This window comes from Lagopus muta, chromosome 2 (genome assembly GCF_023343835.1).
Source record: "Lagopus muta isolate bLagMut1 chromosome 2, bLagMut1 primary, whole genome shotgun sequence".
Taxonomy (NCBI): Eukaryota; Metazoa; Chordata; class Aves; order Galliformes; family Phasianidae; genus Lagopus; species Lagopus muta.
The window spans coordinates 51,639,482-51,653,267 of NC_064434.1; the positions used below are offsets into that span (position 1 = coordinate 51,639,482).

Genomic DNA, 13,786 nt, shown 5'->3' on the forward strand with positions numbered 1-13,786 from the left:
TTCCCAGGCACAAAGCAGCCACTTTGGCCACAGGAATTAAAATAAATGATGAAATCAAAATGAAACATAAGAAAATATTTGAAGTCTTTTTTACTCAGAATGGTTGATATACCAACAGTAATTAAATTATGTTCTGCATATATGGCAAAAAAAAAAAAAATCTCAAAATTTGACAGTCACAAACAACTGAATGGATGCCTTTTTAAGAATTCTTAGGCTGAGTGACCTCAAGTATAAAGATCATTTCTGAACATTATAACATGAATAACTTCTATCCAGATTTGAAAGAGAACTATAGGAATGGAAATGTAAAAATGAGTGGGTCATTTTTTGTGCCATCTGATAAAATTGTATCCTTGACAGCTGAGACAAAAGCTCAAATAAATATCAGTGAAGACAGTAAATAAATAAAATGCAAAAAGGTGATTATAATTCCTCAAAAACATGTATTCATGAAATACTATACCAGGAAAATTTAGTGGTAATTCCACTTTGGCAGAAAACTGGCTGTCTTCATTATTCTCACAGATACTTGCTATGAGCTTATTAATTTTGAAGCCAATAACTTTAATCACTTCTCCTGTTGACAGGCAGCATTCATTTCCGAACATTTCATAGATGGAACCTGAAAAGAAACATAAACAAAAAATGTTCAGCTTTTTCTCACTTTTTCAACTATCTTTATGTCTTTATATAAAAAAAAAACCCTGAAATTATATGAAATATACTTATCCTGCAACAACTAATCTAATCTTTATTTTCTTCCTTAGGTTCATAAGAAAATTCATCTTGAGACTTCAGTCTCTCTAGGCACCAACTAGAAGTGCAGCTTGACCTTCCTTTTCCATTCAAGCTACGTCCATCTCGGGTGTTTCAGAAGCATGTACATGTCAGAGTGGAATAATAACACAAATGAGTAACAAAAGCCAAGTTATGCAGAAGGAATTTTTTTTTCGTGGTCCCTGCAAGAGAATAGTAGAAGCTTTGAGGCATGGAATTAATTGATTATATATACAGTGCAGCAAACACATAGTGATTAAATCTTCTGTGAGTTCTATTTGTAGACAGTATTACTTTGAACACAAAAATCCTCTCGTCAGAAATGCTGAATTTAACGCCAGCTTCCATTCTTCTGATGCAGTGCAGTTCCTACCATGAATTTATCAAGCCCTATCCTGAATTGATATGAAGTGTCATGCTTAGAATCCTTCCTCAGAGTTTCGTTTCTCTCATGGTGAGAAATAAGTTTCTTTTTTACTCATTTTCATTTTTCCCATTCCAAGAGTACTTGCAAAGTTAATTTTGTCCCTTCTTGGTTTCATTATTGACAAAAATCTCGTAGAAACAAATTATCTTCTCTAAGAAGATAAATTTTCCTTTCCACAATCATTCTAATAGCACTTTCTTGCATCGTGTTCAATTTAAACTCTTGTATTTTTCTCTATTCTTTTTAACATAAGTTGCCAGAATGGTCTCAAGCAGTGAGGGATATTTAAAACCTGACCTCTGGCTATATACAGCAATCAATAATTTAGATGGCCTGTACTGAAATATTGCCATTGCCTGCAGAACTCCCTTCACACAGAAAGTAGTAAACTCTACTCCACAGCTTTCCTTGTAGTTGGAGAAGGAAAAAAAAAAAACAACCAAAAAAGCCAAAACAACTCACTTTTTTTTTTTTTTTTTTAAATCAAAAGTCATATAGAACACGCAGCTGTTAGCCCAGTGATTTTCCTAAGGCTTAGTCAAGATCAATTCCAATCAACTGAGTATGGGATATATTTATCATCTTTGCTGCAGCACTTGCAGGTAACAAGCACTTTGTGGCCACCACCTCAGCCTCACTGGAAGTCACTTGGTGACTGGTCTGAGCAAAAATCACTCAAGTTTTAGCTTAAACCCAAAGCTTGAGTTTGGGTTTAGGCTAACCAATAGGTTTGTGCCAGAACAGGAGAATGAACAAAAATGACATAGAAAAACTGACTGATTTTGCTCTGTCTTGAAGACATGTGCAAGTAACTGTAAACTTTTCTGTTTGTTGTGTGATCCTCTCACAGTTAAGATGGACACTGGGGAATCCTCACCTGCTCCACTGAAAAAGACATGTGAGCATAGGTTTTAGCTTTATGCAGAAGGAATCTAATGAATAATTTTAAAAAACCTGAACAAACGGTCCAAACAAAAATCTTATGATAGTTGATTTTTGTTGCCTGTTTTCCCTTCCTGTAGTACTACATGGGATATAGAGGACTATTGTACTTAGACTCTAAAATTCCCAGAAGGCTGATGACTTTCTGTTGCACATTAGTACAATGGTCAGTGTAGCGTTGTTCTGGATTATAGGGCCATACAAATACTAACCACGGTCAAGAGGAAGAACATTCTGTTCGTGCATCCTTTCAATCAATCTGATGCCAAGCAGAAGACCAAAAAAAGCTATTGCCCTCTAATGTTAAAAAAACAATTTGGTTTTCTTACTGTAAAGACACTGTGTAGTTGTTTCCTTTCAGCCTCTTAGAAATTCAACACTGACTAATCCAACTTCTTCCACCAGATATTGCTACACTTGCAGTAGCCACTGCTCTAATGCATGAGGAATTATCATAGCTCTCATTGCTTCAGCTGAACTCCATAGGATATTTTATGACAGTCAGAAAACTGTGTGTGCAATACTTATTATTATTAAAACGAGAGGGAAAGAAAAATCGAGCAGCCATGAAGAGAGTAATATCCCTTTTGAGCTGAATCACCTCACTCCTCACATCAGACAGTAGATTTCACAAGCAGCCATGATATTATTAGATACAGGGACTCCCACAGGACCAATTGAGTTCCACATTATAGAAATGTGGAAAGATGAGAAAAGAACTCCAGTATTCTCACCCTTGAATAAATATTTGCAAAAATACACTCAAAGTGTGAGCTTGTGACTTCCAGGGTTGTTTTTATTATTCAGTGCAGCTTTAGATCTAGCTTCTCCAGTTTACTTCACTTGAAAAGAGACCCCTAGAAATCATTTAATGTATTGAAAGTAACTCCACTGACTAATTATGGGCTTCAGGCACATTTACTTTCATCTCTGTCAGACAGCCTTTGCAAGTTCCCCTCAGCCCATCTGAGACCCACCACACATCCAGACATAGGCAACATTGCTCCATAAGAACACAGGCACTGAACAATGAAGGTTCAGTAACCTAGCTGGCTCGAGGTGATTTCCAAATAGCACAGTAGCTAGAGTGAATCAAATCAAGAACCAATCCCGGGGCAAAGAATGTAGCATTACAGATGCTAAATTTCTCAAAAAAAAAAAAAAAAAAAAAAAAAAAAGTGTAATTGAAGAAGATTTAACCACTGTTTCAGTCTATGTCTGCAGCAGAGTGCTGCCCTTGGGAATTGAGGAGGGGATACAGAGGCTGTCCCTGATTATGGATGGTTTTGGAGGCAGTACTACTTTTATCAGATTTGCTCCTCCTTGAGCATAATAGTTTTGCTACAAATTATACTGCAGAGAATTTGAGAAGCTCTGCCCTCCATATAGAATATAAAATATAAACACAACTTTAAAAAAAAGTATTAACACTGATCGGTTATTAGCAGGCTAAAGAAAATGAAGAGCCAGTCTGGCAGCACCTGTAAAAAGAGCCTAGTGCTGCCAAACACTCAAAAATAGATGACTAGATGGCTCAAAAATACACTTGTGAGAAAGCAATCAAAATTTCCAAAGCATAAGAAATGCAGTGAGCAACCTACATGGCTGTATAATCAGTGAATGTACAGATGTTATAATTATGAAATATACCAGAGAGTTTGGCTCAACAGTTATTATACCAAAAGAGAATAGATAGAATGCTTACCCATATCCTGGGCTCACCATGAAACTCCAGAAGAGGGATCTCCAGAAGAGATCCTTCCACACTGGTAGCCAGCTCTTAAATGGGTCTAGGAGAGGTAGAGCCAGGCTCCACTCCTTCCGGCAACACAGGTGAATTGCCTTCACCTGTGCTCCCCTAGCTGACTCATTGCTCACCTGAGGTGATCAATTAGTTCCCGTACAATGGGATAAACAGAAGCCCAGCTCCTTAGAGACAGTAGGGAATCTAAAACACTACAAGAAAAGAGTAAAATACATAAAAAAAGAAAATCCGCACTTACAAAAAGAGACAAATTACCTGAGGCAGACAAGCATATGGAGTTCAAGCTAGAGTACGCAAAAAGCATTACATGGAGCTGCAGGCTCAGTTTGAAACATCAAGGGCCAGGATAATGCATTCAGAAAAAGATGGATTATAAACACCAGACTGCAAACCACCAAGGAATGTGTGCAGAAAGACACACGGGGCTGTCACAGCACCTTAACTCCCACAGTCTCTAATCAGAACAAAAACATGTAGAGGAAAACAAATGGATTGTTCATACAAAAGCACCAGTTCCAGGAAAAAGTTATATTAAAATTAAAACTTAAAAGAAGTCACAGGTCTAATTAAGAGAGAAAGAGAAAAAGAGAGAAAGAAACAAAAGAGCAGAAGAACAAAACTCCAAAGGAGAGAAAAAAAAAAAAAAAAAGAACAAAAGCACTAACAAAAGAATGCAAGACAGAAAGAAAAGCAAGAGAGCTGGTTATCCTACCATTAAAGAAATAAATGGTTACCTGAGTATATAATTAACTGGCAAACATAATACTTTGTAATAAACAATACCAACGAAAATGAACTTATGTTAAAGAAAAAAAGGAAGAAAGGGAAGACATATTTTGGACATGATCAAGAAGGATATTAAGCAGTTAGGAAGAATAATTTCAGTCTTCAAGAAAAGAAAGAAATTTAGTGGACTGAATGTAAAGAGCACCCAAGTATCGCAAGTCTCATAGCTGCAGGACAGCACTCTGCAGCCCAGAAGAGAGGCCACATAGATAGTTTGTAAACCACCAGCTGAAGTACATCACAGCATTTTCCATCAATTAAGGAATTCAGAGAAAAACTTTCAACAGCTTATAAGCAGTAATATTCATGCATATGAGCGGACTGACAGCTAGATATGTAGATAAGCATGGGGATAGGCATTCTATCTAAATGACCACTTTCATGGGCATCTTGTAGGACTTTAATTACCTCTTCCTTTACCAGATTCATTTGAGGTAGACCAAAGGTAAAAGAATATGAGGTTGAAAGGCTGGGAGGAGAATAGCTAACAGACCAAGACCATGATTGCAGAAGCTTTATTTTTAATAATACCAATATGAAAAAAAATCATTAAAAAATGAAACTCTGTAAGCCATACAAGAACAGATTAACTTTTGGGGGTGCAGTTGCATGTACAGTATTGATTGTAATTACATATTTGCCTGCAAGTAAATTGCCTTAGCCTTGATTTTAGCCCTTGCTTGGCTGTTCACGTGGAACAGTAAAATGAAGATTTTGTTCAGACAAAAAAAATGTTACTTATGTGATTTGTCATCTAGGCATTTGTAGCAAATATTTGTGCAGATAAAAAGGAGGGAGGGAAAAAGCATGGTTTTCAAAAATGACAAGAAAAATACTTTTTCTTTTAAAAGCAACAATAATTAGTCTTAAAACTGTGAAAACGCCCACTGTGTGACAACATGACCCTGAAAAAGTTCATTGCAGTCTATGTGAAATGGACACCCACAAAATATATGGAAAATTAAAATTAGAGCAGACCTTTCAATATGTTCGTTTGCTGTGAAACATAAAGTCACTATGTCATTTCCATTTGAGTCTCAAAGAAAAAGTTGAAATTGTAAATCCAGTAAACTTGAGAACTGAATCTTTTTTATTTGAGAAAGATGTATGCAATATAATGCAAAATACATTTTAGCAGAACGCAGAATAAAGCAGCTATTTGCTGTGATAAAAAAATACCCCTGAAGGTTGTAATTAAAGGCTTGTTGTCTTTGAAACCACCTTTTCTAGATTGCTACTTTGTTCTGCAAAAAACTCATTTCTATCCTTTTATAAGCTCATCTCTAGTTTGACAATCTATATTAGCAACTGCTGTGATCACATCAAAGCAACCATAACAATTGGCTCAATATCTTTCTCCTCCATTCTTTCCCAAAATGTTAAGGAGCCACACCAGCATCCTTCCTATCATGAGCCCTTTATTTGAATTATTTCTCATTAAATGTAAACAAAGAGTGTTTTCATATTAAAAACTTCAATAAAAAATACAGAGACAGCCAATGGTGAGGTGGATCAAGTCACTCTTCATATCAGGTCTAGTGACAGCACCACTGAGATAAATATTTTATATTACAAGTTAGAACAGCACAGCAAATATCTCATAATAGTTTCTGTTCTCTCCCAGTAGCTTAGCGTCTATTTGTTGACTACTCTAGGAATGAAAAATTCAGTGACCCCAATAAGGAGTGTTGCTCAAAATCAGGTCCATGACTAAACACTGATAATATATCACTTTTACTTAACTCCATTCAGTCACAAAGGTCTGGGCACTGCAGAAAGGAGGAGGACCAGTGAGAGCAATGCAGCCAGACAAAAAATGTGACCAAGATTGCACAGAGGACCATTCTGCAGGGCTGGAACTCAAGCTCAGGCTGGCCGACTCCCAGTCTGGCAGTCTGTCTGCTTGAGTGCTCCGTAAAGCACTTCAAATATCCCCTATTCTTCTTTTAACAAAACTCAAACTTTTCTCTAATACAACCAAATGACTTTCTGAGCCAAACACGAGGCATCTACTCCCCATCCCCGTGAGTTTGAATCCTTGAAGGAAAAAAATTATTTCTTTTCATCTCTCAGTGGCGCCCACTGAATTCATTGCAGCTGGCAGGCTCAGAGGTCTTTGAAAGAAGATCCAAAGAACCAGGAATCTGGCTGCTTTGCTAGGAGATGAAAGATCTCCTGACATATCTTGAAAGAGGAGAACTTTGTCCCAGTGTCCTTCTCCAAATGTTCCTTTCTCCACTATTATGTTGTCATCGGTTGCCCATATGGATGGTGTCTTCCCAGATCAGAGGTGCCTGTGTTTCAGTGACTGGTGACATGATTCTGCTTTCCCAGAAAGGCATAACCCTTTGGTGTAGCCATTCAGCCAGAACTACAATAGCCTGCTTTTGGCTAGGACATAGCTGGGCTGAAATTGCAGTTTTATTAACTGCAATTTTTTTTATTAAGGCTGCTACATGCACCTAAAGTAGTATGAAGAGCATAATGTATCTGTAATTAGTGTCAGTAAAAAAGATATCATTCTTTATGAGTGTTATTAGGGGGTCAGCCAATTGTTCAGGGTTCATGCTCTTTAGTAAAAGGAGAGATCTGTTTTGAAGTTGCAGGTTGGAGAGTTTTGCTTAACATTGATGGTATTAAACCCTGATCAAGCAATACGGAAAAGTAACTGGCTTCTGACAGTGAGAAGTTACTTATCTTTTTTTTATGTCAAATATCTCCTGAGAACTAAAGAGGGCAGTCAGTATGCTGGACTTACCTCACTAAATCCCATAAACTAAATACCTTGTGGGAAAAATATAGAGGCTGAAAATATTGTATGCAATCAGTGGCAGGCCAAGAATTAAGCAGGCCCCAGTTTCTCTCTCCAATCTCTGGCTGTGGATGCAAATATTATGAAGTACCTGTATAGCTATTATCCACCCCTTCCTTCATAACCCTGTGCTCAATGAGAGTGGGGGATCCCCAGCGTCTCCATGCACACTCCATGCTCCCATGTCCTGATGCTTGCGGTGGTCACAAAGCAGCACTGTGTGTAGCAGGACCCCCACCAAATGCCAGAACGACTTACTGGGCTATGTAACAGGTCTTCTCTTTCTAATGTGTCCTAAGCAGCAAAAATCTGCATATTTGGTCAGTCTTGGACACAAATTCTCCAAGGAGCTCAGTAATTAAATTACCATGGAGGTCCCTTCAAAATGCTCTTTTCTAAGCATCTGATCTTGATCTCATCTACCTAGACTGCAGAGGGTCTGGTTTTACCGACACAAAACCATCAAAAAACAGAAGCTGTGAGATTTATCTTTCATCATATAAAGTCAAACTTTAAATGTCAAGTGCTTTGAGCCATTTCAATCATAATGGAATTTTTAAAAAATTACTTCCGTGGTTTCTGATTTATTTCTCTTCTGAAGGTTTATGTGTTTTTTTTCCCCTCTTTTTCTGATTCTCATCTATCCTGAGGGCTCATGCTCGTGTATATGGCAGCACAGCTTTTGTATGTGCAGCACCCACTATAATGGAAAGAGCAAGTCAAACCACAGTTCCAAATACAACATCTTTGACCTTTTGTTGGTTTTACTCCTGCAAGTCAGAATTACTGTAGTAGCAAAAACAATGCCAAAATCTGCTTTTGAACTGTGCAACTCACTGCTGTTTTAACTGTTTGTGATTTATTTAGTCTTATTCATTTGCTTTGCAGCATTAATTCAACTTAAGGTATGCTTATTGAGGTAGATGTTTAAGAACATATGTGCTTTGATAAACTGTGTTTCTTAAATCATGTTGCAGGGTCAAGCTAGAGTGTTGAGTGTTACAGATAAAATCCCAAACTGGCAACTTGTTTAACCACCTTACCCACTGAGACCACTGCATTCTGCCCCTCTGCTCATTACTGTCTGACTAGTAACTATGAACCTGAACAAATGCCACATTCCCTCATACATAAGTCATGATGGGAAGAAAAGTTACTGAAAGAAAAATCCCCCAGTAACCGAGCAACAGAATATGGGCTGAGACTTAAATGGGAAGTGTGTATCACGACATTTCCTCTCCACTTATTTGCTGTAGTCATACAGATATCTTCCCAGAGCCTGCATTTGTGTAAGCTGTGGTGGCATTTTTACAAGATGGCAGGAACACATTGGAATATCGCTCCTCACACCACAGACATCCTCCTCCCACTCTTAGAGGTCTCCAACTCACTGCTGCAACAATCAGCACACAGGGGAAGGGTTGATCCCTGTACTGAAATAAGCAATTTGGATATCCTTCCTATACCTTGTGCCTTCAACAGAGAGGCCTGGAGCTGAATGTCAAGGGAAAAAAGTGCACATAGGAATCCGCAAAACAGCTTTGCCCTCAGAGACAGCTACTGAGGGTCAGGATTTTTGTACTGTATGTGGATGAATCATCCTACTGGGGGCAGCAGGATGAATAAAATGAGCAATATTTGACCCATAAAAGTCAGGTTTCGTTCTCATATTGCATTCATTGAAAGGCACTTTCCTTCTTGTTCAGAATAAAAGACGTTTTTGAAGCAATCTGAGCAAGTACAGCAGAGTTTCGGTGGTATGTATTAATAGAGAAAATTTACTAACATCTCTGACTAATGACCACAAAAGAGAAATCAAACAATCTGTTGTTCTTGTTCTACCCAGGGATCACTTTCTTAAATGCTGAATCAAGAGGAAAGAAAATAACTATCTTCAAGGGAAGAAACCCTTCAATTTTCATGGACACATTTGGATTCTCTCTCTGAAAAAATGAGAGAAATCAGAAAGAAAAAACACTATACCACAAAGTTCTACAATTTCTTACCTGGTTCTCCCCTTGGTATTCGCTCATATGGAACTCCACTTAGCAAATGCACAGGTCATTTTCATTGATCTTCCATCTCCAAGAAATACAGCCCTAATCATCTTCATCAAATCATTTCGAAACTGTCCAGCTGAGATGATGTATGAGGATTCCACTTTTAGTCATTTTGCAGTTTAGGGGTTAACAGAGTGCTTGTAATTAATTGCAGTGCCCTGCTAATGGCCAGCAGAACCTGTGGCTCTCCTTCAAGTCTTGCAGAAGCTCACTCTGGAAAGAAGCTTCTTCCCAGTAACAGAAGTAGAAAGGGTGAAACTGAAACTGCCAAGAAGGGAAGCAGATGTGGATATGAGGTCGGAAAAAGAGAGCCAAGAGAAACCATGAATCTGACTGTGTTCATGTTCTTCAAGGTTTGCAAGAAAGTTTTTAAATGGAGCAGTTCACATTAACCAACGGAGGAGCACATCCCTATCAGTTCTGTTAGGCATTGCCTCTTGCAGCTGTCAGGGAGCACCAAAAAGCCTGGGAGGGTGGGGAGAGAGGGGGGAAAATCCCACACCTGGCAATATTGGGCACCTCTTAAATATATGAAGACATTAACCTTGGATATGCATGAGGCTGCAGTGATCTCTCTTCTCACCACTTTGTCCCTGAAGTGCTTTTCAGACTCCAGGAGGAGCAGAACACAGAACTGCTTTTGCAGCTTTCTGCCTTGCTGAACTTCAGGCCTGTGGAGCTGGGGGCTGCTGGCTTAAAGATCCCTCCTCCCCACAGAAAGAACACACAAAAAAAAAATTTCCCAATGAGTTTCATGATTCCATCATAAAGAGGAGGTGGTCTGGCACTGCAAATTATGAAACACGTACTGCTTTGGAACAGTTGAAAAGAGATGAGGATCTATCAAGTCTCCCTGTACTGTGAAGTGTTCCCTGTATCCTAATCCCATCACTACTGTGAATATTTAGCTTTAGGGGAATAAAAAAAATACTATGTGGGATTTCTTTTTAGATGGAGCAAAAGCTGGGAAGGTTGTGGGTAGAGAACACCGTTAGTGGAAGGAAACAGCAACAGAATAGATGCCTTGAGCAGTTCTACATTTTTCACAATTAAAATTTGACACATTTTACTATCCTGCCAGTGGTTAACTTAAGCCTGCAGAATATTAAATTAAATTACCCATAAAATAATTATATCAGTATTAAAACAGAAGTAATTTTTTGAAACATAAAGATGAAAGCTCATACTGCATGCCATCTATAAAAATCAGTGGCCATACAATACTTAGCTCACTAAGCATCAATATTTACTGAAATGTTCAAAGAAAGACATTCAGTCAATCAAATCATTTTCCAATGGAGTTTCAGTAGTTTAATTTGTTAATAGCATATTTTAAGAAGCTATTAAACTGTCATGTACTTCAGACTGCGCTACAGTTGCTTCCTAATCAGTGCTGATTACTAAAATATTTGTATCTGACAAATCTGCTTTCAACTTATAATCATCCTTTCTAATTCCTCCAGTAGTTAAGCAATTTGATTTCTGCAGCAGTGATGTTATGAAAAGAACAGTGAACAGCAGAGTCCTAAACAGCTGCTCTGAGAAATATCCCTGGGGCCAGCAGAACCACTCTCTCCCTTCACTGGTGTTTCTGTTTTCAAGGATGACAATAACTTCCCTTCTTCTGTGTGGCCCATTGAGTGTGATGAATGAAAAGGACTTTAATAAAGTTACAGTTATTATTAAAAACCCATCTTCCTGACTCTGCACAGTGTTAGTCGTAGAGAGTAACTGCAGGCAGATGCACTGATCCAAAAGTCACACTCTGGTAGAAGGGCATAAAGAAGGTGGGAACTTGAGCCAGCTCCTTAAACCTTGGCCATCCTTCACAAGGTAAAAAGGGTAGGTCTTCAACTCACACCTAAGTCCAAGCATGGCATGAAAAAGAGTGTAAGTTTGCTTCTGGTATCATCTCAATTATGTAAAGCATTACAGGAAACCCAACCCTTTGCTTCAAACCAGGAACAAAAAAGAGAACTGTTCCTCAGAGAGGTGTCTGGGGTGTAGCATACCACAAAAGGCAGCATTTTGATTGTCTGCAACTTTTCTAGTATGAAGTATTCCGAACTGAAACAGGATCTACACATTCCTGTCCACTTAGAGTTTTGGGAGACATGGTTAAATAAATCACAGTTTTATTAACAGCAGCAGAGATGGAGTTTTTATAGGCTGATAGATAAACTAATGGTGGAATGAGTTCACAAAGCATGTTTCCAACATTCTCCGCTCAGAGCTGTAGTAGGTAGGCTTGTGCCTAAGAGGAACTTAGACTGTATTTGGTGCTACACAGGTATGAAGATAGAATGGGACATTTTAATTATCATCATTAGAGCTTTGCTCTTGCCTAGGGGCAACCAAATTCCTACTCTTACTCTGGAACCTGACTTTGCAGCTTCTAATAAAAACACTTCCCACCATGGAAAAAAAAAAAAAAAGCCTCTCATCTTTATAAAGACCTGTAACATACTTTTCTTATGCTTGTAGAAGTACTGAAACTCTTAAGAGCAGCAAGTCTAATTTGCAAGTCATACAGTTGTAGAATTGTTTAGACATAGATTCATTTTCTGTAAAATGTTGCTTCCAGATTGAGTAAATGAAGAGTTTCACCATCATGGCACATCAGTGCACCACAGAAAAACAGAGCATGAATTAAGCTTCACCATATCCTTACCAGCTATGTGGCTATGACTTTTATTGGTTGGTTGCTGCAGCTTTGATTTGACAGTTTTAATGGATTTATTGGATCATTATTTATTTTACTTACCATTCAGTGGTTTTAAAAAAACCTTGTGGGTTTTGGTTGTTTTTTTTTGGGGGGGGGGGGGGGGGGGATGGGGAGGGTGGGGTAAAGCATAGCATGTACCTTTGTATATGTTCACACCATTTTAAATTCTCATGCCATACATTTAGCCATCCTTTGCAATTGATCAGTTTCAGACAAACCCAGCAGTGTGATGCTTTCAAAGTATATCTTCTTGTACAAATGCTCTGATTTGGTCCATGCAACCATAGCAATAAATCCGTTCCTGTCAGGAGATGTGGCATTGCCCACACCATGATTACAGGTGTACTGCCTGCAGTACAAGAAATCAAAAGGGGCTGATGGAGGCGAGTGACAGTTTGGTCAAGAAAGGACTTGGAACCGGTTGTCCTAATGGAAATTCAAAGTGCACAAAGTGGCCCACTCTCCTGTTTAGCAATATAACAGGAATTACTTCAGTCTCTCTCTTGCTTCAGAAAATGCAATATAAATCAGAATGCAATCACAGAACAGCATGTTCCCCCCTGCTGCAAGACATAGATGGAAGTAAAGTGCTCAGGAAACATGCAGTGCAGACAGCAACTGAGGGAGGCAGGGAGCCCTGACGCAAGAAGACCTTTTGTAGCCTTAGCTCTCACTGACCTCTTAGACAAAGAGTGTCTTGAGTGTCTTTAAGCTTCCCCTGAAACAAGGAAAGAAAGAGAAGAAGCACTGCAAGTAGGCATCAGAGTAGTCAAGTACTTTAAAACGTTGGGGCCCCATGCCATGCATGAAGAAAGGAGCTGAGCTGCACTTGTGCATCAGTCTAGCTTGTTGTATATGCAAGATACACTGGCTGCGGAGTGGAGAAGAAAGCACTAAGAGCAGAGAACAGGAAAAGGTGGTGCTGCCAGGGCTGAAGAAGCAGAAGAGCAGCTCAAGGCCTCACTCTGCCAGTGCAGATGTTCATGGGTCACTGTGGCATGTGCCACTCACCCCCCAGCTCAGGTAGCTCTTTTTGAGAGATAGCTGCCTCACACATCAGAGTGCACTGCTGCAACATGGCCAGGGGGCTGTCCCTCCACAATTTTCCTTCTCCTTGTGCACCAGAGCCTACACAGCAAATGGAAACGTGCTGAAATACTCCATTCTCTAATGGTGTGGAGTTTTGCCACCCACCAGCAGCCAGATGCAAACTGTAGGGACTCGGAAACATGCTGACAGTGGGGCTGCCGCAGTTTTGTTGTAGTGTTTGTACCTATATATGTGTATCTCACAGTAATTTTTGTGTGTATACTCACAGCATACAAACAGAGTCATTAAGGTTGGAAAAGACCACTAAGATCATCTAGTCCACCATCACTATGCCTGTTATCCATGTCCCACAGTGCCACATCTACACGTGTCTTGAGAACCTCCAGATACATGCACATATTGTATTTATAGCTACTCAAATTCAAGGAAGTGATCTTCT

At 39.0% G+C, this 13,786-nt stretch overlaps 1 protein-coding gene across 4 annotated transcripts in view; it reads right to left on the minus strand.

Moving 5' to 3' along the window:
• The window catches only part of THEMIS (thymocyte selection associated), a 99,456-nt gene that overhangs the window by 84,136 nt on the left and 1,534 nt on the right, over positions 1-13,786 (minus strand). For all 4 annotated transcript variants that reach the window (XM_048935906.1, XM_048935905.1, XM_048935904.1 and 1 more), the window contains exon 2: positions 467-625. In XM_048935906.1, coding sequence (XP_048791863.1) covers positions 467-625 — 159 coding nt within the window. The remainder of the gene's footprint in view (positions 1-466; positions 626-13,786) is intronic.